The 25,798-nt window shown below is 42.9% G+C and overlaps 1 protein-coding gene and 1 long non-coding RNA gene across 3 annotated transcripts in view; one reads left to right on the forward strand and one right to left on the reverse strand.

Annotated features, from left to right (window-relative positions):
- GYPC (glycophorin C (Gerbich blood group)) overlaps positions 1-24,456 on the reverse strand; it is a 40,948-nt gene extending 16,492 nt beyond the window's left edge. Inside the window, exons 1-2 of one of the 2 annotated variants that reach the window (XM_077830578.1) lie at positions 23,940-24,456; positions 18,924-18,977 (exon numbers count right to left, since the gene is read on the reverse strand). In XM_077830578.1, the coding sequence (XP_077686704.1) occupies positions 18,924-18,977; positions 23,940-23,973 (88 nt within the window). In that variant the 5' untranslated portion in view covers positions 23,974-24,456. The remainder of the gene's footprint in view (positions 1-18,923; positions 18,978-23,939) is intronic. The other variant, XM_077830577.1, reaches the window with a different exon arrangement.
- Positions 7,807-19,313, forward strand: LOC144272492 (uncharacterized). Its single transcript, XR_013347571.1, has 2 exons — positions 7,807-8,017; positions 13,235-19,313. It is a non-coding gene; the product is annotated as an uncharacterized LOC144272492 (long non-coding RNA).
- Positions 24,457-25,798: the final 1,342 nt, after the last annotated feature.

A 25,798-nucleotide genomic window follows, 5' to 3' on the forward strand; every position in this document is an offset into this window, starting at 1 on the left:
GTGTCCAATCACAGCTCACAGAGCGAATTCCAAATATCAAATAAATGATTGCGTCAAAAAGCATTCAAGGAATCCATAGGCTGAAACATGTCTGCACAAAGCATCAAACAAATGGAACTGATTCATAGATATTGTGATCTGTTTAAGTGGAGAAGAGAGAGGGCCAAACTGAATGGATTAGTGGCTTGAAGTGAATAATTCAACCCGCTCTGAATGTAAATGAAAGCAGGATTTTTCCCATTCTTAATACATGGATCCCTGTCTCCCATTTAAGCCTTTTATAGATTCATAGCTTGGAAGGCCAGAGCATTTAATCTGACCTCCAGCATAATACAAGATATCAAATGGAACCTACTAATACCTGCCTCAAGCCCAATAACTTAAAAGACTATATCTTTTTAATATGACCTCCCATCTTGTTCTAAAGACTTTGGCTGCGATTTTCAAAAGTGCTCAGTATTCGCCTAACTTTGCGACCAGAGAAGTCAATGGTAAAATCCCTCATTGGCTTCAATGAGAACATGTTAGTGAGGCCAACATTGAGTGCTGCAGAAAATTCCTCCATCAAGTGAGGAAGAATCTATCCCTGGTCCAATGGGTAATGACTCTCAGTTATTATAATCTTTCCTCTCCCGTGAACTCTTCTTCTCTTGTGTACTTTCCTGCATTCAACAATCGCTTGAGCTCCAAAAGTAAGTCTGAGTTAGCAGGTCTCTATGATCACCAATGCAAAATCCATCCTACCAGTTATTTAAGACCCAAGAAATAACATAGTCTTAACGTATACAACAATCCATTTTTATGCAATTACTGTACACCCTTCTTGCCCTTCATGTTTGTGTCTTGCCAATACATCACATTCATGAGAAAATCATTAATCTATTAACCTTAGTTTACTGATGTAATTTGCAAGCTACAGCTAAATCTGGTTTACTGAGGTTTTATGTGTAAGAATGAACAGAGCAAACTTCTTCAAACTTCCTTTAAAAATCTCTCCAAACAGTCTCTGGACTTGTTTTGTGAAATATTGCTTACATTAGATACATGCCTTTCTAGAGTTAAAAATCTTTATCCATCATGTGTTTAAATACTTTCTACTAAGCATGTGCTGCCCCACTGGAGCTGGCATCTCCTTTCATGAAGGGTCATCAGTCTAAACTCATCAATCTGACACTCTTCGTTGAAAAACCCATCAGCATCTCCCATTAGACAGTGAAACTCATCAGTGCTGCTCTTTGAAAATTAAGGAACAGTTTCTCATCTGTCAATCTGGACAGGAGACAGAATAATTTGGCTTCCATTTATATGCTAAATTATTACAAAGATAATAGCGGGGTGGGGAAAAAAAACAAAAACTGCCTGATCGTTTAGGTGGCGAAATGGGTTGCATTTAGAATTCACGATAAAAATGTAGATAAGCATGTGATTTGTTCTAAAAATAAAACATGTAGAGCCCAGTCTTGTTCCCTGCCAACTCAGTGGGTGTTTTGTCATTGACTCTGAAGGGAACAGGATCAGACCTTTTAAAATGTTTGGGGATGTAAATGCTTAATCGGAACAATACCAAAATGAAACAGGAAGGAGCTGGCTATGTGAGGATGTTTTCTCAGCTAACATAGTACAATGAAGCAACGGGGTGTTTGCAGAATTAGTATAATTATGTTAATTGAGTCCATACAATCTCAGCAGTTCACCTTTTGAATCTGAATTGCAGTGGAAATGTCTGAATTTATTTCCTACCCCCCAAAACAAGGTCTTTTAGACAAAATATCCTCAAATTGTATAGATTAAAAGAGAGCTTGCAACAATTAAAGGCAGCCAAGACTGCCCAGGTGTCAAAAAACTCATTATCCATCTGGGATCATCTATTGATTGTGAAGGTGAGGCAAACTTGGTTCTTTGTCCCCAAAATGTAGACGTTGAGAGTCATTTTTAAGTACTTGTGCTATTTAGTGGAGGCTGGCTAGACACCAAGAGTGCTAATTCTGGTCACAGTGAGGAAAAGAGCAGCCATTGAGAACAGCAAAATAATACAAAGCTACTTTCTTAATAATTTTATGGAAAGGAACAGTATGAAGGCCAGATTCAGCATGATCCTTAAGCATGGTCATAACTCAAAGCATGTGAGTATCCCCATTGACCTCAGTGGGGCTACCAATGTTTTTCAAGTGAAGCACATGTCTGGGTATTTGATTAGTTGGGACCTAAGGGCGTCGTCCGGCGCCAGTTGAAGTCAGTGGAAAAGTATCAGGCAGAAAATTGGTAACACTGAGAATTTAGGCTCCATAAATGTCCTTAGTACAGCTGGGTGACAATTTTGACATTTTTTAATGAAGAAAGGGGATAAATTGTTCACAACACTTTTTCCCATTTATCAACCCATTCTACTCATTAGGTACCTGTGCTCAGGGGACATTCCTGAGCATTGTCTTAGGACGTTGGTGAAAATGAACACACAAAGAGCCAATCTCTGCTACCATATTACTAGGAACTTGATTAGAATAAGACAAGTAGTCATATCCCTAAAGCCATTGTGTCTAGCTGTGTCACTGTAGGATTTCTGCTAGAACCAACCCCAGCTGCCCTCCTGCTTCGGTTATAAAGAAACTGCAGAGTTATCTTCATCGTCATCTGAATGTCAGAAACAATAACATTAGGAAAAGAGGCTGCTTGTACATAGAACTGGAAGCTTTGTATCTCCGCATTGCCTGATATTTGCAGTGTGCTTACCACATCCTTCCAGGTACTGAGAGCCTTCCCATTGCTGTGGCATCTGCTATGTTATTTCCATACAGTGTTATGCTTAAGTTTTCTCAGAATATTATCCTAAACTCTGCTGGACGCCTGTGCAAAATGAGGTGGGGCTGTGGGGACAATGAATTGCCAGTGAAATTGGCTTTTGTCCAGCTGTTATAACATATTGTGTGCTTTTTACTCCCTAGACTGGTGCTGTGAATGCTGTTCACAGAAGTGCTACAGTGGCCTGACACTTGGGAGTAGTGGTGAGCACCTGTTGAGGATTGCTGGGTACTCTCAACCACATTGGCTTCAATGGGAGTTAAAGATGCCTTGAAACTCACAGGTTTGGGTATGTTTAATGCACCCAGTCCTGAATTCTGACCTAAAAGTCTATCCAATGCCCAGTGAAGGACTTTCATTGACTTCAGTGGACTTTAGATCAGGCCTTAAATTCTGAATACTCAGGCAGATCTCCCATTCTGTAACGGAAGGGCTCAACATATGGTATATGTGTGTGTGTGTGTGTAAACTTCGTGGCCTATATGACTATAGCTTATAGATAAAACAGGGGTTCTGTGGGGGAAAATAGTATGTGATCATGTAATTAAAGACTCTTTCATAATGCATACACAGTGGGAGCAGAATTGAGGTTGCCCAGGCAACCTTAATTCTGGTATTTCCTAACTTTTGAGTACTTGTCTTTGCAATTTTAACATTCTTTTAACAAAGGGTTTGATTTTTGTTTGGTTTAGTTTTTGGTTTTGGTTTTATGTAATATATCCTTGTTGGACTAGTATAAAGAAAAACGAGGAATCCTTGCAGCTCCTTAGAGACTAACAAATTTATTTGGGCATAAGCTTTTGTGGGCTAAAACCCACTTCATCAGATGCATGGAGTGAAAAATACAGGAAGTGGAATATATATCATAGCACACGAAAAGATGGGAATTGCCTTACCAAGTCGGGGTAAACATTAGCAGTGCTGACCTTAAAATCCTGCATCAGTAGCATATATTGGAAGATTTTCAGTGATGGCCTTGAACTGTTGTGAGCACCGTTTTACATGCACAAAAAGTTTCCCACCCTCAACAACGAGCTAACGAGCCAATTCAATTAAGGTGGAAGTGGCCTATTCTCAACAGTTGACAAGAAGGGGTGAATACTAAGGGAGGAAAAATTACCTTTGTAGTGCTAACGAGGCCAATGCAATTGGTATTCACCCCTTCTTGTCAACTGTTGAGAAAAGGCCACTTCCACCTTAACTGAATTGGCTTTTTAGCACTGAACCCCCCCACCCCTTGGTAAGGCAACTCCCATCTTTTCATGTGCTATGATATATATTCTGTTTACTGTAATTTTCACTCCATGCATCTGATGAAGTGGGTTTTAGCTCATGAAAGCTTATGCCCAAATGAATTTGTTAGTCTCTAAGGTGCCACAAGTCCTTCTTTTCTTTTTGCGGATACAGACGAACATGGCTGCTACTCTGAAACCTGTAATTGTGAAGATGACCTCAAAAGAAGACTTGGTCTAGCCTCTACTATATTCGGAAAACATTGCAAGATCTGGAAGCCTAAGGACATTTCAATAAAAACAAAACCGCCATGTATATGAGACAATTGTCATGCAGATACTGCTGTCTGGGTCAGAACGCTAGAGTTTGAAGAAAGCCGATGACTGACAGATTTTGACTGCAGAAATGAACTGGCTGAGAGGAATGCTAAGTTTCAAGGCTGCAAAAAATAAAAAAATGAAGAGATAATTAAAGAGCTAGGGCAAGATATAATGCTGTTACACGAGATTCAAGAAAGAGGGACACACGTCAAGAGTGGACCCCTAAGGGGATACCATAAATAACGTGCCAGAGTGCCAGGAACTAGAAATAGAGGAAGACTGAAGATGTATTGGGTAAACATGGTGAAAAATAACATTGATCTTTAAGCATTTTTGTTCTATGAAAACATGAAGCTAGTGCAAGATAGAAAGCGGTAGAAAGACTTCATTTGTTACTGTTGCTGTTGAGCTGATGGATGGGGATCAAAGAGAAGAGGAGAAGATCTCCTTTTGTTCTTCTGGTTCGTTTAAAATGCATCCGCTTTCAAATGGTCAGGACAAGAAAGATTTTAAATAATTCCAGAAAATGCATTTAGAAGCATCTTTAAAAGTAACATTGACAATCAAGGAAATAAAATAGGAAGGCTACTTTCGCAAAGGGTAAGGAATAAAAATACAGAACTTGTCCCCGTGCTCAACTTACAGGTGAACCCTGGAAAAAACCTAGAACCTGATTTATACCCATGTATTCCTATAGACATGTATGGGAATCTTTCCATTAGACTTCAATGGACATTGGATCAGGCTGCTATTGTGTGTATATAAAAGCACAGTAGCAGCTTTGCTAAAATATGCACTTTGGTTCACCCCCATAGTTTGTAGCAGAGCTGACCCATAGGTGATAACTCTTGGAAACAGGAATTCTCCCCCCTCCATGTTTGTTTTAAATGAAATTGCATTCAACTACTCCCATGTCCTGCTCCAATTCTCGCCTCAGGCTATGTCTACTAAAAGCATCACAAGTTGAAATATCCGGATGTCTAGCATATGCTCATTAGGGACATGAAATCCTGTCCTGGGGTGCTGAAAAGCATAATATTATTAATGAAGATATCTGTAGTGGAAACAGAAGATTCTGAATTTTTCAATGTTGAACATATGAAAAGGAAAATAAGACATTCCAAGACTCACTGGAAACTTACAAGGCAAACAACAGCTTGGAGCAACAACATTCTCATTCTCCAAGGCTTTCGTAAAAAATGCGCAGATTTCATTTGAATATCTGCTGCATTTGAAAATTGCTTTTATAATATGAAGGGCATTAAAAAGAGAAAAAAAGAAACCTTTTATTTGACCTTTATTAGCAAAACTTCTTTAACATCTATCATTTATTTGAATTGTCATATTCAGATTGTGTGATAATTACTATAAAAGAAAGGCCAACTCTAATATTTTTCTTGAACAACTGGCTGGTACTAGCGGTTGAAAACATTAGCTGTGCTGACCTTAAAATCCTGCATCAATAGCATATATTGGAAGATTTCCAGTGATGGCCTTGAATTGTTGTGAGCACTGTTTTACACCCACAAATAATTTCCCACCCTCAACAATTTGCAAGTTTGAATGGTAGTATTTAGCTAATTACCACTTACTTCAAACACCCATTGAAGTCAGCGGGAGCTTCTCCACTGACTTCAATGTTCATTCATTTTGACCTTTGTTTGGGTGGTTACATAGATAGACTTGGGTGCCTAAATCTGGCCTAAAAAAATAAAGTGGTTATTATGGAGGCAAAATTATGCCTTGAAAATTTGAGGATGGGTAGAGTCCTAGCTGGAAATGAGCTCATAAAGTTTAAAATTCTGAGCAAAGAGAGATTTAGGATAGTCGATTCCTATTTCAAAGAAGGATAGATTCAAGTGCACTGGGAAACTTTTTGTATGTAGCAGCAGGGTCCATACAAATAGTTAGTGTGGCAGGCTAGGGAGGGAGCTTGCCACAAACTTAAGTGTTCTTCTAGATAAGCCCCAGGAATCATCAGGGAGTGCCCAGAACTCACATCATGGGATGGGAGGGATAGCTCAGTGGTTTCAGCATTGGCCTGTTAAACCCAGGGTTGTGAGTTCAATCCTTGAGGGGGCCATTTAGGGATCTGGAGCAAAAATTGGGGATTGGTCCAGGCATCACTGATCTCCATTTGTGCTGGTATTATGAAGGGCACTGGTTCAGCATCATTCACTGGATGAAATGAAATACCAGTGTTGTACATGGAAGGTGGGATTTTCCAAAGCATTTTATGTAGAACTAGACTTGCTCCCATTGAAAGCAAAGGCTCAACTTCCACTGTCTTGCATGTAGAGCTGGTCAGGGATTTTTCAGGAATTTTTTTTGCCAATTCATCTACATGGAACCTGTTTGCTAGAAACAGTTGGTTTCAACCAATTTTCCAACCTGAAAACCTATTGAGGTTGGTTGGTTTGTTTGTTTTTGGAATGAAAAGGTCTGGGGGGTTTTGGTTCAAAATGACTTTTCACTTCAAAAATTATGCTAAAAAAAAGCATAAACCAAAGAAAAAAGGTCAAAATGGAAACAAAATGTCTCAAAATTATGGAAAAAAGTTTGTTTTTTTTTGTTTTTTTTAACCCTAGCTGAATTTTTTTGAGTTTGTCTCTTCACCAAAGTTTTTGAGATTTTGACTTTCCATCTCACTTGGAGGCAGGAAAAATTGTCTGAACCTCAAAATTTTTCATGGGACAGAAAAACGGTTTCCATCCCAGCTTTAGTTTAATGTAAGTAAAGTTAGGTCAATGTTGAGGGCTTTTCAAAATCCCAGCTGGATAGATATCAGAGAGGGGACAGAACAAATGACCAGAAAGCGGATTTTTTGCTCGGGTTGCTAGGCACGGACAGTCCTGGTCGTTCTCGCTGATTCTCCAGCTCACAGATGAATAGAACACAGCCTGTTCTACCTCTTATTACCACACTGGGTCTCTCTAATCCTAACCATCTAGGGAAGAGACTGCAAATTTTTCATATCACTTTGTATCTTGAAATCGTTTCAGAGTAGCAGCCGTGTTAGTCTGTATTCGCAAAAAGAAAAGGAGTACTTGTGGCACCTTAGAGACTAACCAATTTATTTGAGCATAAGCTTTCGTGAGCTACAGCTCACTTCATCGGATCTCCCCACTGTATTTTCCACTGAATGCATCCGATGAAGTGAGCTGTAGCTCATGAAAGCTTATGCTCAAATAAATTGGTTAGTGTCTAAGGTGCCACAAGTCCTCCTTTCCTTTTATCTTGAAACCATTTACCATTGCCTCAGAAGAGGTCCGCTTTGGAACAGCGTCAGCAGGTCAAATTATCCCTGTGAAACATCTGCTGGGGTGGAGGCGGGGAACACATAGTGCTGGCACAGCTCTGGAAAATATGAAGTCAAGTGTAGAGTTCAGCCACACCGTACTGACATTAAAGCTTGGTTACGAGCCAAATTCCACCCTCAGGCATGCACGTGCAATTCCTGTTTACTTCAGTGGTAGCTGTGCTGTGCTTATCTAAGGGCACAGCTTGGACGAAGTATTTATCTGTTGAGCGTCAGGGTCGAGAACAAACTCCACACACCCGCATACCTTTTTACAGCCACATTTTCGGCTCCTTTTACAAGCCTCCCTGATGAAACACCCCCAGGCCTGAATTACAGACCGGGACACCAGAAAGCAGAAGACAAGGTAGTCCCTTTCTGCATGAGGAATGTTCTCTGTGTTTGGGGCTCATTGGTTCCACCCCCCTTCTGGTTTTTCATTGTGCGGGGCTGTTTTCTCACCACAGGCTGCTGCTTTCTAGTTTGCTGCCTGACTGCTGAGCACCCCCACCCCCCGGGGCCAAGAATTAAGCACAGAGAGAGAGAGGCTAGGCGCCCACCCAAATCATGCCATTTGTTGAATGTTTGGGGCGGGGTCTGTCTTCTGAGTTATTCACCTGAGGGGAAACCATCCCTGCAGCAGCAGCCAGTAGGAAGCATTCCCTGGATTTGCAGAAGTGTTTTGTAATAAAGATGGAAATAATCATTGTTAATAAGCACCTAGATGGGCATTACATCTTTAGAGCCCTTTCCAAGATGCTTCTATGAGAGTGTTAAGGGTTCAGTGAGGGTGGACAGCTCTAAGCCCCTGCGGGCTGTGTTGATGGGGCCATTCCTCCACCCTGCACAGCCAGCAAAGCGGGCCTCCCAGTGTAGAGTGGAGGATGAGCTGCAGCCCCTCAAGGGTATAGTCGTGTCTATGTCGCTGCACAACTCCTGGGGGCCTAGTGTCTGCATGAGGCTTGCACTGGCTGGGGCAATGTGCCCCCAAGCTACCCCCATCACAAGCTGTGATTCAGAGACCCTGCCAGCGCTAAAGAAAGAATTCCTGCAATTCCAGGGGGAAAGTGCATATACAAAAATGGGGCAAGCAGGAAGAAGGGGCTGAGGGCTCAGTCCTACTTTAACTTTAAGCCCTACTGAATCTAATGGGACAGCATAAAATTAAGCATGTGCTTAAGTGTTCTGTTGGACCAACCCAGACTGCTCGGCACCTTGCAGGATTGAGCTGATGCTGCCAGACCCTGCTCATTGTCATACTCTGCAGAAGGACAGGGGTGGCAGGTGTCTTTGGCAAAGGAAGCTGCTGTTCCTGATGGATTGGACAGGGAAATGGAAACAGTCCAGAGATGTATGGGGACGAGAAGGAACATTCCTTTTCCCCTTCTAGCCTGAGACGTGTAAATTGTACCACACCAACAGCCAGGTAGAACCCTGCAGGTCTGCTGGGAGAGGCGAGGGAATGGGGCAAAGGAAGCGTCTTTCTCCACCCAATGTCCCCACTCAGTGGATGAGCAGGATTCCAGCCTAGTGCTCTCTTGACCAATAGGTTGGGGGTGTATGACCAATTTACCAGCTGGCACACCAGGGCTACACAGGGGTATGATTTGGTGCATCAGGGATAAGGTTAGGCATCTAGCAACTCCTTTGCATAGAGGGACACATTTCCAGCTGGTGTAAATTGGTCTATAGCTGCCAGGGGAAGGAGGATCCACCTGAGGATCAGGCCTGTGTTTTCTTTAGCAGCAGACACTGTAGGGAATCTCACCCCTTGACTTTGAAAATCGGGTCATTTGCATCTGCATCTCAGTTAGGTGACCAACGGTATGTTCAAAGGGCCACAGCTCTTAGCCCAAGTACCTGGGTTGGGAGCCGGGGAACATCCTTTGTGGGGCTCAGGAGAGACAAAGGACTTCATGCCCTTGACAGCAGAGGGAAAGTGGATCCAATCTGTAACTGCTGCTCTGGCCTCAGTTCTGGAGTAGTCTTTATGGGGCTTGTGATCCCTGTGCTCTGGGGGTAGGTCCTGAAGAGCTGGTTCTGCATGGCGGTGGGTCCTTTGGCCCTACATCACCTTGCACCCAAAGAGCTGTTGCATATGGCCACGCAGGAAGTCCTCCAAGGAGCAGTGTTCCAGGTTGCACTGACACCCTTCCCTCCCCACTAGGCAGCGCTGTTGCAAAGGTTTGTTTCATGAGCCTCCAAGCCTATGCTCACACTGAAGTCAACGGCAAAACTTCCAGTAGGGTTAAGCTCAGGAAGTTGAATTTCTCTCACAGTAAATACCTACCATGTGCGGCTGCACCTTATTGAGGTGCATTCCTTGGAAATTTTATCAACAAAGCTTAAAGGTGCTACTTGGCATCAAGGCAATTGTTCCACTCTTAAGACCTACTTCTACTCCCACTGAAGTCGGGGTAGTCCTTTCCCCTCCCCCTCACCTTATTTCAGTAGCAACAAGATCTGACCCCTTGTTTTCTGAGAGCAAAGGAATTGCTGGGCCAGATCCTCAGCTGCTGTACATCAGCATAGCTCCTACACTGACATACAGCAAAGGTTCTATCCCATCATCCTGCACTGTTCGCAATAGAAACATTTGAACACCCTGATCTCAGCCTCTACACCTAGAAACTGCAAACAGTGGAAGAGAAAATCAGTTGTCAAGCTGGGTAGAAGCTGCCATTAGTAACCCATCAGGTAATTTCTTGTCAGCCATCCTGCAACCTCTTCCTTTGCTGTTTGCTGCTGAGTCAGCTAAAAGCTACAGCCTAATAGCATAAGTCAACTTTTCTCAAATCTCTGCAAGGCTTCCTCTGGTGTGAGCTTTAAAGGAAAGGAACATGGGAAATAGTATGTGCTAGGATTGCTATCCTTTACACAGAGATGCCTTGTACTGTCACTTCTAGATACACCCTGGTTGGAATAACTCCACCATGGGCTATGGAACAGATGTGATGAATGTATGATTAAGGAAGCTAGCATTGGGTATAGTTACAGTATCTGTTAGAGTCAATTTGGAGTATATTCTCTGTAAGAAGTAAGAAAGTTATACACTTAGGTGGATATTTCAAAAGTCACCTGTCGACTTTGGATGCTCATTTTCCATTAAAATGAGTAAGAACAGGTCATCCAAGTCTCCATTGCCTATTTGAAAATCTCCACCCTAAGGAAGAGGGGCTTGATCCAAAGCCAGGGAAATCAATGGAAGGGCTCCCCCTGATCTGGGTCAGCCCAGGTTTAGCAAGAAGAGCTGGTTTACAGTAAAAGTTCTATTTTTACTGCATCCTTGAGATTAGAGAGACAAAGTGGGTGAGGTAATAATTTTTATTGGACCAACTGCTGCTGGTGAGAGAGACAAGCTTTTGAGCTACACAGAGCTCTTCCTCGGGTCTGGACAGGTCCTCAGAGTGTCTCAGCTAAATACAAGATCAAACAGATATAGTTTCACATTAGTGGACAAATCTCAAGGATTAACTTCTAAAGCACGACTTCATTAGATATCGAGTGGTCTTCCATTTTACACCCACATGTTGTGAATGTAATCGACATCAGACTAAAGGACACATTTCCACCCAGTGTTGTTTGCACCCGCAAACCAGTTAGCTAAATGCCTCTATTCTTTTGTCTGCACCTGCAAATGACTACATCTTCGAGATTGTGTTCACAGTTGATTTCACCTGCAAAGTTGCAGGTGTACTAGTATTTTCTAAATGGATAACCAACCTAATTCTCAGTTACTGAGAGACAATCTCCACTTGTTGATATATTTTGCTTTCCACAACCAAATCTCTGTACAGCTTTTCATGAGTGATGAACCCGAGTATTCGGATTCTAATATTTAAACTGTATTGTTAAATCTATTCATCTAAATTTGGGTTATTGCTGATTATGTACTCTATGTATCCTATGACTTTTAAAAACTAACTTTATATTTGTGGATAATCTGAGCACTATACCCAAATGTACAGACACCCTTTTCCTAACCTATGTATTCTATACTTTTTTTAAACATTAATAATTTTTTAAAATCTATTAGAGAGCCACAATAAAGATCCACTGAAAAGACAGCTCTTAACACAGAATTTTGTTGAGAGCAGCTAGGCACCGTCTTGTTAATTTTTAAATTGACCAGTGGCAGAGGAGTGACCGGTCTGGTTTTATCAGATGCACATCTGTTGTACACCAGGAGTGCTTGCAAGGGCCAGCAGTGGGGGTTGGATGTCAGGAGGTCTGGGATTCACTCCCATCTCAGCCACGGATTTGCTGTGTGATCTTGGGTCCTTGTTGCATCTGCATTTCTCCATCTGTAGAATGGGGTGAATGATATTTATCCAGTATGTTTAAAGAACTAGGAGTAAAAGGTGCCATGTGAATGGAGAAAAAGGTGTCAGAGAAGTTACATATCTGACTCTCCTTCCCCTTGATTTAAAAAAAAAAACTACAAAAGAAAATGAGCTCTTCCTTTTTTGGGGACGAGGGCTGGTCTTGTAGTAGGCTGGATCTCAGAAGAGATGGTTCCAGTTCCTGGCTGTGCGACAGACCTCCTGTGCGTATGTCTACACTGCATTGTAAAGTCAGGCTTAGACTGAGGTTTGAGCCCAAAACCCCCTTCCATCCACACCAGAAATCAGTCTGACTCAGGCCAGGAACCCCTCTGGATTTGAGCCTGCAGATCCTGCTGAGGGTGGATGTGGGGTTCAGAGTCCCTGTCTCATTGAGACTCAGGTCCTGGCCCTGTGTGGATGCAGCTCAAGCCACAGACCTAAACCAGATGGTCTGCATAGGCAGTGTGGACATGTTCGCAAGGCTGTGAGAGCCAAGTCCAGCCACTGTAAGCCCGCAAATGCAGTATGGACACTCAAAGACAGGCCTTGCTCTCTGTCGCGGGTTGAAGCTCTGAGCTTTTACTACCCATAGGCATCTCATGCCTGTGTTGTACTCCACAACATACCCATTCACTGATTCCTGCTGATGCCTTTCTATTCCTGTTTTCAAAGTTACTTCTGACTTACGAGGACACTATGTGCGACTTCTGTGGAATTAATCATGAACACAGTCTTTAATTACAGGACATGTGCTGTAGATACCCAGCTACGGTTGCAATTACACTCCTAACAGAAATAGTCCTGTAGAAATTCAGAGACGGCTAGGATTTCACCTCTGCGGGCTGCGATTGGCCACCTCTGGGCAGCTGCCACCATGTGTAAGCCACGGTGCTTATCTGCACACCGTTTAAAGAGAGGGCCTTTGGTGGTGCTGCCTCATTGATTTGGGAGAGGGTCCGCTGAAAAGCAGCACCATTGAGCAGACACATGGAATCCATGCACCTATTTGCTCAGTTAGTGCCTACAGGGGAAAACAGGACACAGGGTTCACTTCCTGCCTAGATAATGTTGTTAACAACCCAAGGCAGAATGTATGACCCTCCTATTAAAGGAAAAGTAAGCCAGGAAGCGGGGAGGGGGAATTCTTTGCCTCAGGGGGCTTTTTTTTTTTTTTAACCAGCACTGCACAATAAAACTCAATCTAGTCCTCTGTCTCTCCCCCATCCCCCAGCATTCATCCATTCTTTGTATTTACTCAGCAAAGCAGCTCTCCAAGCAGCCACCAAGCCCCTCCTTGTTGCTCCAGCCAGGCACGAGTCCTATGACCAGAGTCAGATGCTATCAGATCAAAGGCTGTATTCTTCGAGAATGAAGCCGATTCGGGGAGGTAACCAAAGCGCAGAGGGACTTGGCAAGCAGTTTGTCCTCGGGGGGAGTGCAGAGTTCAAGAAACTCCTGAAGAGCGTGGGAGGAGGAAGACGAGCCTTTGACATGGATTCAAGCAGTGTGATGGGTTCCAGAAGGAAACACAAGGGTCTTTTTACAAACGGGAGGTAGTGACGTGCAGGGGGAATCTAAAATCATTCATCTCCTGAGTGCCATTCATTGCGGCTGATCCAGGGAGGTGAGACTTGCTCCCCCATGCACCAGCCTGGGCTGCAGGGAATATTTACCCGCAGGGAGAACTGCCTGGTGTACCAGAGCCCTCCTCTCTCACTCTAAATTGCTGTCAGAGCCTCCCCCTCTTGGACTGTGCTGGCCCCTGGCATGTCCCCCACAGGAGAAGAACAGCCCCAGTTAGCCTCCAGAGTTCTTTCTGCCTCAGCCAGAGCCTGGCAGAAGACAAGCAGGCCCTAAGCTGAATCTAGCCCTCTGAAGGGAGCTAACATTAAAAGGGAACTAAGATCCCAAATCAGCCAGACCCTGATCCAAAGCCATTGGGATCTATGGGAGTCAGCTCAGAGTCCAGGAGCTGATCCTCAGCTAGTGGAAACTGCTATAACGCCACTGACGTCAGTGAAGTTATAACAATTCCCCAAGTGAACATCTGTGTAGACTTAAAGGTTCAACCCTCTCTAAGCTCAAAAGCTTGTCTCACTCACCAACAGAAGTTGGTCCAGTAAAAGATATTACCTCCCGCACCTTGTCTCTCCAATATCCTGGGACTGACACAGCTACAACAACATGGCATGACCCTCTCGAATGCCTTTATTTACCTGCCGAGACCTCAGGACAATGAGCCTAAATTTTCCTTGGTAGAGACAGAGCTGTGCGGAGAATGGTAATTCCATTTTGCAGAAGATTTTGATATTTTGAAATTTGGTTTTGTTCCGATTCAGAGTGGAAAAACAGACTAAAAATGACTGTAATCAAGTCAACCCGCAACCTTCTCTTTGCTAAGCTAAATTTAGCTCCTTGAGCCTATATTATCTATATGGTCTAGGAAATATTTAGTCCTGCCATGAGTGCAGGCGATTGGACTAGATGACCTCTTGAGGTCCCTTGCAGTCCTACGATTCTATTGGTATAAAGCATGATTTCTAATCCTTTAACCATTGTCAGGGCCCTTCTCTGAACCCTCTCCACTTTATCAACATCCTTCTTGAATTGTGGGCACCAGAACTGGACACAGGGTTCCAGCAGTGATCGCACAAGTGCCAAATACAGAGGAACCTCTCTGTTCCTTCTGGAGATTCCCCTGTTTATGTATCCAGGGATCACATCAGCCCTTTTGGCCACAACATCACACTGGGTACTCATATCCACCATGACACCCACATCTTTTCTAGAGTTACTGCTTCCCAGCATAGGGTCTCCCATCCTGTAGGCATGGCCTACATTCTTCGTTCCCAGATCTAACATTTACATTTAGCCATATTAAAATGTATATTGTTTGCATGTGCCCAGTGTACCACATAGTCTAGATAACGTCTTTAACCCATTTACTGTGTGCCGTGTTAATTGTATACTGTTCCAGTTATTTAATCAAAATGTCACGTAGCACCAAGTCAAAGCACCAGAACTTTACGTATATAACATCAGCACTGTTACCTTTATCATCCAAACTGGTAATCTCATCAAAAAAAGAGAGCAGGTTAGTTTGACAGGGTCTATTTTCCATAAACCCATCTTGATTGGTTTTAATTAAATGACCCTTCTTTAATTCGTTATTAATTTAGGCCCATATCAGCTGCTCCTTTATCTTGCCTGGGATTGATGTTAAGCTGACAGGCCTATAATTACCCAGGTCATCCCAATTACACTTTTTAAAAATTGGCATATTAGCTTTCTTCCAGTGTTCTGGGTCAACATAGCTGAAAGAACCACACCCCGACTGACATAGCTAGGCAGACCTACCCCCATGTTGATCGAAAAAATGCTTTACTTGATGTAACTACCATTGTTGAGGGAGACTGTGTTCTTACAGTGCTGGAAAAACCCCTTCCATCACTGTAGGCTGTGTCTACACTACATGGTTAAGCCAGCATAGCTACACCGATGTAGTCAAGGTGGTGTATTCCCCTAAGGGTACGTCTTCACTACCTGCCAGCTCGGCGGGTCGTGATTGATCTATCAGGGATTGATTTATTGCGTCTCATCTAGACGTGATAAATCGATCCCTGAATCGACGCCTCTACTCCACCTTGGAAGGTTGACTCGCTGCCGTGAGGACAGCAGGGTAACTCGAACTAAGATACTTTGACTTCAGCTACACAAATAGCATAGCGGAAGCTGCGTATCTTAGTTCGAACCCCCCCCCACCAGTGTAGCCCAGGCCTAAGTGTAGACACAGCCTGAATCACAATTTGTTTCCGGGTCAGTTCTGGGGTGATGCAGCTATGTAGCACTCTTTCCTCAGCACAAACTGTAGTTACTGCAATATGCAGTACTATAGAACTTCTGCCTCCATATGCGTATTTACCAAAATGTCAATACCTTACTGCAGCAAGACTGTGTGGCTTCATGGTTAGAGCCCCAGACGGGGGCTTCAGAGTCCTGGGTTCTAATCCCAGCAATTTCACTACCCTGCTGGGTGACTTTGGACAAATTACTTCCCTCCCCATGTCTCAGTTTCCCCATCTGTAAAATGGAGCTAATGATCCTTTGTAAACAGCTTTGAGATCTGCTGATGAACAGTGCAATATGAAAGCTAGGCATTATTCTTATTTAAAATAACTAAGTGTGATGAGGAAAAGAAAACTAGCTCAAAGTGCAGTTTAGAATCCCAAATCCACAAGCAAAACCTGCTGGTGGTAAGTGAAAATGAAAGGGAGCCTGGTCAAGATGAACTCCATGCGTCCTGCAACACAGCAAGTAAAAATGCCCCAGAATACAAATGAGAACTCCTACCTGACTGCAGGAAGAAAGTGGAGATGGAGATATTTTCTGTTCTAGCGTAGGCTCCAGAGACCAAGACAGAAATCTTTGGAGAAGGGAAGAGAGGTGGGAGAACTCCCAAAGGAAAGGAAATTCTAGGCTGAAAAAGGAAGATTTATGTCTTCCCAGCATCTGGTCCTGGCTTCCTCTCCTTTCTTCTCACTGCTGAACGTACGGAATGCCCTTGAAGGACAGGAAGAAACAACTCTTCATTAACAGTTATGATCTTCACAAGAGCCCCCAGTTTGGATGTGGCAGAAATTCCTGAGGAGCTAAGACAGGATGAGATCAGAAAAAATGGAAGGCTTAGAGGGGAGCAACAAATGTCAGTTGACCAGACAGGCAAATCAATGGTAGGGCAAACTCAGGAAACAGATGGTTCAGAGACCACTTGAAAGTCCATGTGGTCGCTCCATGATGAACACCAAAAATTAATTTTCTGCTGCCCCCAGCCTGCTATGTAATGGCCAACCAATGGGGGAGCAGTAATAATGCCACTGGACATAGGTGACCAAACATAGCCTGAAGAACAAATCCTGATCTTCTAGTTTATTCTGGTCATTGCAACATTTCCAACTCATGACTTTATTGCAAGGCTTGCAAGCACCAGCTCCTGGATAAACAGATTGCAGAAGAACCTCAGTTTTCATTAAAAAATGAATTTCTAGCCCTCCTGGATGCCAAGAAAAGCTTGAAAGTGGGCCTCAGTTGAACCCTAAAGACTCCAGAAGGAGACCCAGGACAAAGATACAAATAATTCAACATTTATTTTTCTTAAACAGTCTCATGATTTTCAAGCCAATCTCCTAATCTGTTGAGGCCCGACTCCTAATATCTGACTGCTTGGAGCTGGCAATATTGTTCTTATAATGTGCTTTTTGTCAATAAGCTCATATAGAAACTTTGGGACCTGCTTCAATTATCTGGCATGAGTTGTTCATCCACAAAGCGAATCTATTAATCAATATGTAATCTTTCAACGAATATTTAGACATGCGCATTTCAGATGCTAGGTTGTTCATAGACTGTACACCTGGACTACTCATTATTTGCTCTATGTGATAGTTGGTCACATGGTATTGCTTCTGCTCCTTGACTGGATAACTGAAAGTTTTGAATAAGTACAAAAAAACAAGCATTCTTATTTGCATGAAAATACAGATGTTGGCATGGACAACACAACCCCATTTGTGCAAATATTTGTAAATAGGGAATAAGGCCTTGTCTAAACAAGGGAAACTGACTGACAGATATTCTGGAATAACTATTCTGGTATAATTTACCTTTTCTGGAATAACTTCCCTATGTGAATACTCTATTCCAGAATGAAAGTGATTTATTCCAGAATAAGTATTTTGTTTCCAAAGCAGAGCAATTACTCTGGAGTAAAGTCAGCTTTATTTCAGAACAGGGTGTCCAGATGGGAGTTATTCTAGAATAGTTATTCCAGAATAGCTGGTCAGTTTCCCCATACAGACAAGAAGCAGCCTGAATTTGGTTGACATAAACAGCTGTTTGAGATATGCATGTTCAGAACTGTTCTACGTTCCGTGGTTTGTAACAGCTCCCTAGGGGTCATAATACAAGCGGGAGATCACTGACGTGCTGCATGGTTGAGCCACACCATCTCCAACCACTGATACACCTGTCGTGATCACCAGTCTTGTGACTGGTCCACAAACAATTTCCATTAACTTCAGGGAGTGTCAAGCATCACCAGCACTTTCTAATCCATAATCCTGGTCTTTAAATAAACTCTTCCTGAGGCCTTTCCGTTTGGAGGCCCATTAAGGCTGTGCCATTAAGGATGTCCATAGACAACTGGCTCATACGAAAATGTTTAATATTTCCATCTTATTTTCTACCACCTTCTTTACACAGCCTAGGATCTGAATTCCTCCTTGCTGTTTAAAAAAAAAAAAAGTGACTGTACATTGACCGGATGACATCATCTTACTTTTTTCAGGTTTTTAGAGGCATCTAAGTTATAAAAGGGGAAGGTGTGAGCATGTGGATGTTGGGTGGCGAATAGCGTCATGAATAGAGAAATAAAACATACTCACTCCAAGCGGAAGCATGAGAATTGAGAAAGATACACACATGCATTGAAAACCATTTGGTAGGTTCCATATACTAAGTGACTAAAAGATATTCTCTGTTTAAAATCAGTATCTATATCAGAAGGCTTTGTAGGTCTTGTAACTTAGATGGAACACACACACACCCCCACCCCCCTCTGGTATTGACTCTGCAATATACGGCCTGTCATATGTTCTCTTTTATAATGTGGACTGTCCCATAAAGTAGGACATTTTAAACATGAGCGCTGCCATTAAGAAACTGAAACAGTTGCTTATCAGTCACAGGATGTCATGGAGCTGTCTCAGGTTGTGCTTGAAAGCCCCCCTGCAACTTACTGATAAAAAGCTTAAGTCCTTCTCAGGGCTTATCTGAAGAAGAAAGAATTAGACCCTCATGAAATAACAGGGTTTTTTATAAGCTAAAAATAAGAGAGCGAGAGAGAGAAATCACTTAAAAACTTTATAATACAGCAGAACGAGTTTAACCTGCTGTGATTTTCAGCTAAGGTTTCTGCTTCATCAAGAAAGAACCCCGTTGTGAAACCTATGTCAAAAGAGAAAAGATGTGAGAGGCTGGTCTCTTTCGTAGATTAGAAGATTAATTAAAACAAAATCACATAGTCAAATGTCTTACTGGCGAAAACACACACAAGGCATACCACTGTGTGTATGGAATATGAGAGTATGGAATGGATAATCACTTTCGATTGGACTCTGATGTGAACTGGATGATGCTGATTCTTTGGAGAAACTCATGGAATATGAATCTTATTTCTGCCACACATTGCGATCTGCCAGCCTGCTGTTTTTGCACTGTAATATCATTGCTGAACGTGGTTGAATTATTGGTTGCAAATAAATTATCCAGCATAGCCTTTAATTTTTTCTGTTTATAAATCATTTGCAAACCAATCCTGATTTCTGCAAATGTCATCATTCCTCTACCAGATAGTTTGCAGGAACAGTTATCAGCCTGCGGGTAAAATTTTCAAAAGTACTTAAGTGACTTAGATAGATGGATCTATCCTATCTATCTAAGTCCTCTGTTCAAAAGTTTTATGGGACTTAGGAGCAGAAGTGCCTAACTCACTTTTGAAAATGGGACCTCAATCATCTGAGCAGTGATGGATGCACTGTATTCCATGAGAGCCCAGACTTAAAGATGCAGTGATAACAGCTATGTGACAAGGTTACGATGCGCCATGCAATAGTGCTAATAGGCCTATAAATTTAGCTAGTTATAACCTGGATCATTCAAATCTGCTGTATAATATGTATGTTTTAATTGTCTGTGGCAGAGTGATCCCGATAAATATCAAGGGTCATGCACTTGAAGAAAAGCAGAGACTTATTTGTATGGGTGTTTTTTAACCTACATTTGTGTGTCCAATTACTGCAATTTTGTACATACATCAAGTCTTTGCATTTGCACATTTCTATATAGATACCTATGAAGATGGGCACAATATAAGAGCCTACATAGAATGGACTAGGTATATCCAGTTTGCATGCAGAGTCATGGGAATCATAGAAGATTAGGGTTGGAAGAGACCTCAGGAGGTCATCTAGTCCAAACCCCTGCTCAAAGCAGGACCAACACCAACTAAATCATCCCAGCCAGGGCTTTGTCAAGCCAGGCCTTAAAAACCTCTAAGGATGGAGATTCCACCACCTCCCTAGGTAACCCATTCCAGTGCTTCACCACCCTCCCACTGAAATAGTGTTTCCTAATATCCAACCTAGACCTCCCGCCTGCAACTTGAGACCATTGCTTCTTGTTCTGTCATCTGCCACCACTGAGACCAGCCGAGCTCCATCCTCTTTGGAACCCCCTTCAGGTAGTTGAAGGCTGCTATCAAATCCCCCCTCAGTCTTCTCTTCTGCACACAAACACAAGCATTCAATTTCACATGCATTTGTGGGTGCATTTTGGGCCTTCTCTTTTTAAAAATGGGGTCAGTGTAATCCACCACGGTTCCCGACTCATTAAATACTCTCAGTGCTTAGCAGAGAAGTATGTTTCCTTACTCAATAGCCTCCAGTCTTATTTAAAATGTACTGTTTCAGACAGAGCCTCCACTGATGAGAGGCAACAAAAAAAGTTTAGGTCCAAGTCATCAGATTGTCCAGTGAAGGTTCCTCAGGGACTGACTATGGCTTTGCCACAAGCCCAGAGTGAAGGGCAGCACAAGAGACCAGCTGGTGACTCTGGTCCTTGACTTTCCCCTTGCTCCAGAAGGGAGGTCACGGACTAGCCCTTTGCCTAGCACTTCCCCCTCCAAGCTATGCTGGATGGTGCCTTGCATTGCAGTACCCAGGCTCCAATCTCTCTACACCCATCAGCACAGGATAGGAAATAGCCTCATGGAGGTTGTTCTCTCCTTCCTGCTGCTCCACACAGCCAACGTGGGGCATTAGAGGCTGCACCCTTTGAAGTATACACCCAGGCTGGTGCTCAAGGGCCTGTCCCTGCTGAGTGCCTTCTCTCCAAGTTGCTGAACACCTTCAGCTCCCGGTGAAGGAGCTGGGAATGGACAGAGTTCAGCAGCTTGCAGGACTGATCCCCCATTCTGCAAACCCTTACTCCTGCGAGTAATCCGCACTCACATGAGCAGTCTCTTTCTCCTTCAACTCCCCTGAAAAAGTTTAGCAGGCCTGGGCTCTACAGTGGAACTGGAAATCTTCAGAGTCCGGGTTAGGTTTTCTAACAGCAATCCACGTGATGACTGCCTACACCCACTGCCTCCTTGGGGGGTGGGGGAGGGATATGGCTTCACCACATGGTTCCCTTACATGCCATGATCAGAAGAAGAGAGGCTGAGAATTTATTTTCCTCCCATATTCCTCTAAGTTCATAAAGCTGGGAATTTTAAAATGGAAACATTCCTCTTTCTGTTATGCTCTTTCAGGACCATTAAGAATATACTTGTATACAAAGAAAGAGTGAGTAAAAATCCCTTATCATTCATCAGTAAATGCAAGAGGCTCACCAGAGCACCCTAGCGATTATGTTACCCAACACCATTCTGTCAACCTCACAAAACAGCTGTTATCTGGCATCCCCAGCCAGTATCAAAAAAATTAGTGTAAGATTAGTCTGATGTACCGCTGATGCTTTATGGATATTTACACCAGTTTCAATTCTTTTCATTCTGCTTATCAAGCAATGCAACTTTGTTTTGCCAGACGCAGTCCCGCTCTGTTAAACATCTGTTGTCTGTACTGTTACAGGACCTCTCAACACACCGGACTTTAACATCTCCTTGATTAGACACTGACTGATGCCAAAGCTACTGGATTTGTGCCAGGAAAACAAAACAGGCCCACATGGAAATAATGCTCTGAACTTGCATATGTAGTCACCAGAAGGCTTCCCCTTTAATTGAATTTGGTTCTTATTTTGTTTTTTAAACAATGTGGCTCACATTTACCATGATGCAAACTGAAACAGGATACAGGAACATCCTGTCTGAATCTGCAGGAGAAATTGCGTTCAGAGAGTCGGAAAGCAGACAAACATTATTTCAATTCAACACTAGGTAAAGGGATGCAAGTTTTGTTTGTAACCATCTATAGTTTATGGTTGTAAAAATGGCTTTCAGAGTCTGACATGGTCAAAAACTGAGAACTCCTTCTTAGATGTTACAGAAAACAAAATGATTTGATGGGTACAGTTGTTTTCTCATTCTGTACTGTTTTGAGATACCGACACACCGAATTAACACTTTAGATAAATCAAATGTTGGGCCTGATTCTTGAGTTCACTTATGCTACTTTTAAACTGGTGGCACGCCACTGATTTCAGTGCAGTTACTCCTGATCTACACTAGCACAAGTGAGATCTGAATCAGGGCCTGAGAGTCCACTCCTAAACGCCTTAAGCAGGCAAAACTCCTGAGTAAAGCTTGGGCTTCTACATAGTCAACAACACTGCACAATCAATAATGTGCATTTCAGCGAATGAGTGTAACTCCCCCATCCCACAAGACATTTGAGAGCAATAGTTATAGTAATTTACATGTCTGAAAATAAGCGTACAGAAGCTCCCAGACACCATAGTATCTTCTTTGGGTTTTTTTTCCCCTTCTACTAGCAGTGAATAGGCTTAAATCTTGTCAAAGTTACTGGAACCGACAAAAAAGATGGAGATGATTTTTCAGCTTTTAAGTTGGTTTCTACTTGCAAAAAGACCAGGGGCAAATAAAAATCTTCGGTGAAAATTCCAGTGATTCTTTTCTTTCAATATAACATTTCTGCTCGATCCATCTATATCAATTAAAGCTTGAAAACCATTGTCAATTTCAAATTTCATATAGACCAGTTCATCCAACAGCAATCCTGGGACCAAGAGTTGAGGTTGGCTCTTTTCCCAGCACTCCCCTCTGTATTGTGCTTTTTATTACAGGGATCCATTGTGAGGATCAATTCCATTTTGACGGGTTCATTAAAAATTTGCTGTGATGTTACCAAACTGGTTATATTTGAATTAAAACGGCAAACCTCTTCCAAAGCCATTATCTGGACGGTGGGTCACAGTCTGCTGTCCATTACACCATTGAAACCCAAAGTATTTCCAGAGGTGTCACTGGAGTTACTCTAGATTTGCAGGTTTCAGAGTAGCAGCCGTGTTAGTCTGTATCCACAAAAAGAACAGGAGGACCTGTGGCCCCTTAGAGACTAACACATTTATTTGAGCATAAGCTTTCGTGAGCTGTAGCTCGCTTCATCGGATGCATTAAGCTGTAGCTCACGAAAGCTTATGCTCAAATAAATGTGTTAGTCTCTAAGGGGCCGCAAATCCTCCTTTTCTTTTTTCTAGATTTGCATCAGATCAGAATCTGGCCCTCAATTTTTTAATATTACCCCCAAAATATTTTACCACGGGGTGATTAAATGGCATGGTCACTTGAACTTCCTGGGCCAAATTCTCTCCTGTGCCACTCACTTAAGTCAACAGAACTATGTCAGCATTGACTTTTCCCTCCTATAACGTTACTGTGAGAAAACCATTCAGTTGCCCTAAGACTGTGTTTCTAAAGTTCCCAAAGCAAACATGCATTGTAACTTTAAATATAGACTGACCGTTTTTGGCTTGCATCTCATATTACATACAGTTTGGTGTCTCTAACTACACGCTAGGCAGCACCGTTAATATCTCAGAAGAGAGACACTAAGCCTTCTGAATGCTCTATATTTTCATTCCTTATGGGGAAAGCATTTACTTTATATTTTCTCTAAACTAGCACTTAGAATGAAATGTAACAAATTTTCATATGCTATATTGAGGAATTAAACTGTGCAGAGGTCTGTTTCAATTCTCTCTGTATCTCACACACACACACACACACACACACACAGTGTTTCATCGATATCTCTTTCCTTTAAGAGGACCCCAGGCAAATTGGTTTGCAGAACTTGAACTTGTATTTTTAAAAATCAGCTGGTTAAACAACAGACTTGTAAATTCACTGTTACTGCAGGGAGGGGGAGGAAATGGGGTACTCACATGGTGATGGTGTTCCATTTTTTTGGTCATTCATAATTTACGCCTTCAGAAATGCCTTATTTGTGCTGACGGGTTTTTTCCCCCCCGTTCAGAATCGCCGGCTGGATTAAACTGAGCTGCTAGAAAGGCAAGGAAGAGACCAAGGACACAGGAGAATGCCGCACTTGTTCAGACACTCCTTGCCGAGTTCCTGACCCCTTTGCAACTGGAAAAGGAAACAGCACATATGTCATTCTTTTTTGCCTTTCCAGCTCACATGAGCGGGGAGGGGCCCCCCCTTTCAGATAGCAGTAACTGCTTGACGTATCCCAGCCCCGCTGCCTTCCAGGAACTTTGAATCTTCGGCAACAAGTAGAAAGAAAATGCTCTTAAAAGTGCTTGGTTTCAATCACAATCCAGCCCAGCGTCCTGGGCCAGTTACCAGCCCCATGGATATTAACACAATGGTAGATAAGTCACGGCCAAAAAAAGTGGAGGAATGCTGGAATGATTTCACAATGGGGTTTTCAAGTTCCATTCTGGCTTGGAAGCCTCTGCCATGAGATTCTAATTGACCCTCTCATTTAACGGGTGTAAATCAGGAATATATCCACTGAAGTCAGAGTGGTTACACTGGTGTAAATAAGAGGAAGGCTCAAGCCAGTGATTAAAACACTCGGCTTGTTATTCAGGAGTGTGGGGTTTAATTCCTACTTCAGCCACACGTTTCCTGTGTGACCATGGACAAGTATCTTAGTCTCTCTCTGCCTCAGTTTTCCATCTGTAAAATGGGGGTGATAGTACTTCTTAGCTCCTATACCATTTCTTTCTTGTCTATTTGGATTATTAACTCTTCAGGCAGTGTTTTTTTACTGTCCGTACAGCACCTAGCACAATGTCTTATCTCGGTTAAGGCCTCTAGGTACCACCAAAATACAAGGAATTAATAATAATAATAATTAATAATAGTTCATTAGACTCAGACCCAAGTGGCTTTGTCAAGAACTGATCAATCCTCAGTTCTCATGGACTGTGTGGGTCAGTACGAATTCACAGCATGCCTTTGATGTCAACCACCCAGGAACAGTTTGACTCAAAGTCGGGTGGGTGTGGGGGGAGCCAGGAAAATCAGACTCAAGACTGAAGCTCCCCCTGTTATGCAGCTTGTTTCTGTTAAGTCAGCTAAGTGACCTGCTGCCAAATGCACTGCTATGTACTTGGCTCTCAATGTTTATTTTCTAATGGTAGGGTGGGACGAGTGGCAACGTACACGACAAATCCAAATAACCTAGCCTTGTGTGCGTGCACCGATACTGTAAACCACTCATATCAGCAGCGTTTGCGACGGACTCTCACGGTGTGTAGAGAACCCTCGAATACCCCCTGGCATGCAGAGCACAGCAAGGCAAGGGCCAGAGGGACAAAAAACCCTGATGTGACCCCTCTAGCTTCAGTAGAGCTACGTCAGTTTATACCAGATTAAGGTCTGATTTAGAGTGGCCAGACACCTGTGAATGAACGGAAAATACTGACCAGAATTCTGCTTGCCATTGTCTTCTGCTTCCCCATTCTACACCTAAAACACGCTGCATGCCCAGGGCATTCTGGATCTACACAGAGGGAGGGAAGGAGGCTGAGGTGCTGACAGGGTGTGTCTACACTAAGGCCATGCTGTAGCATCATAGTGTAGATGCGTCCTACCTCAGTGAAAGGAGTTATTCTGCCAGGGTAAATAATCTGCTTCTCTGAGAAATTCTTCCATCCCCCTGCCTACACAGGGTGGTGAGTCAACCTATGTCACACAGGGCACAAAAGTTTTCACAGCCGTCAGCAATGTAGCTAGAGTAATCTAATTTTAACCATAGATCTGGTCTTAGCTC

This window comes from Eretmochelys imbricata, chromosome 11 (assembly GCF_965152235.1).
Source record: "Eretmochelys imbricata isolate rEreImb1 chromosome 11, rEreImb1.hap1, whole genome shotgun sequence".
Taxonomy (NCBI): domain Eukaryota; kingdom Metazoa; phylum Chordata; order Testudines; family Cheloniidae; genus Eretmochelys; species Eretmochelys imbricata.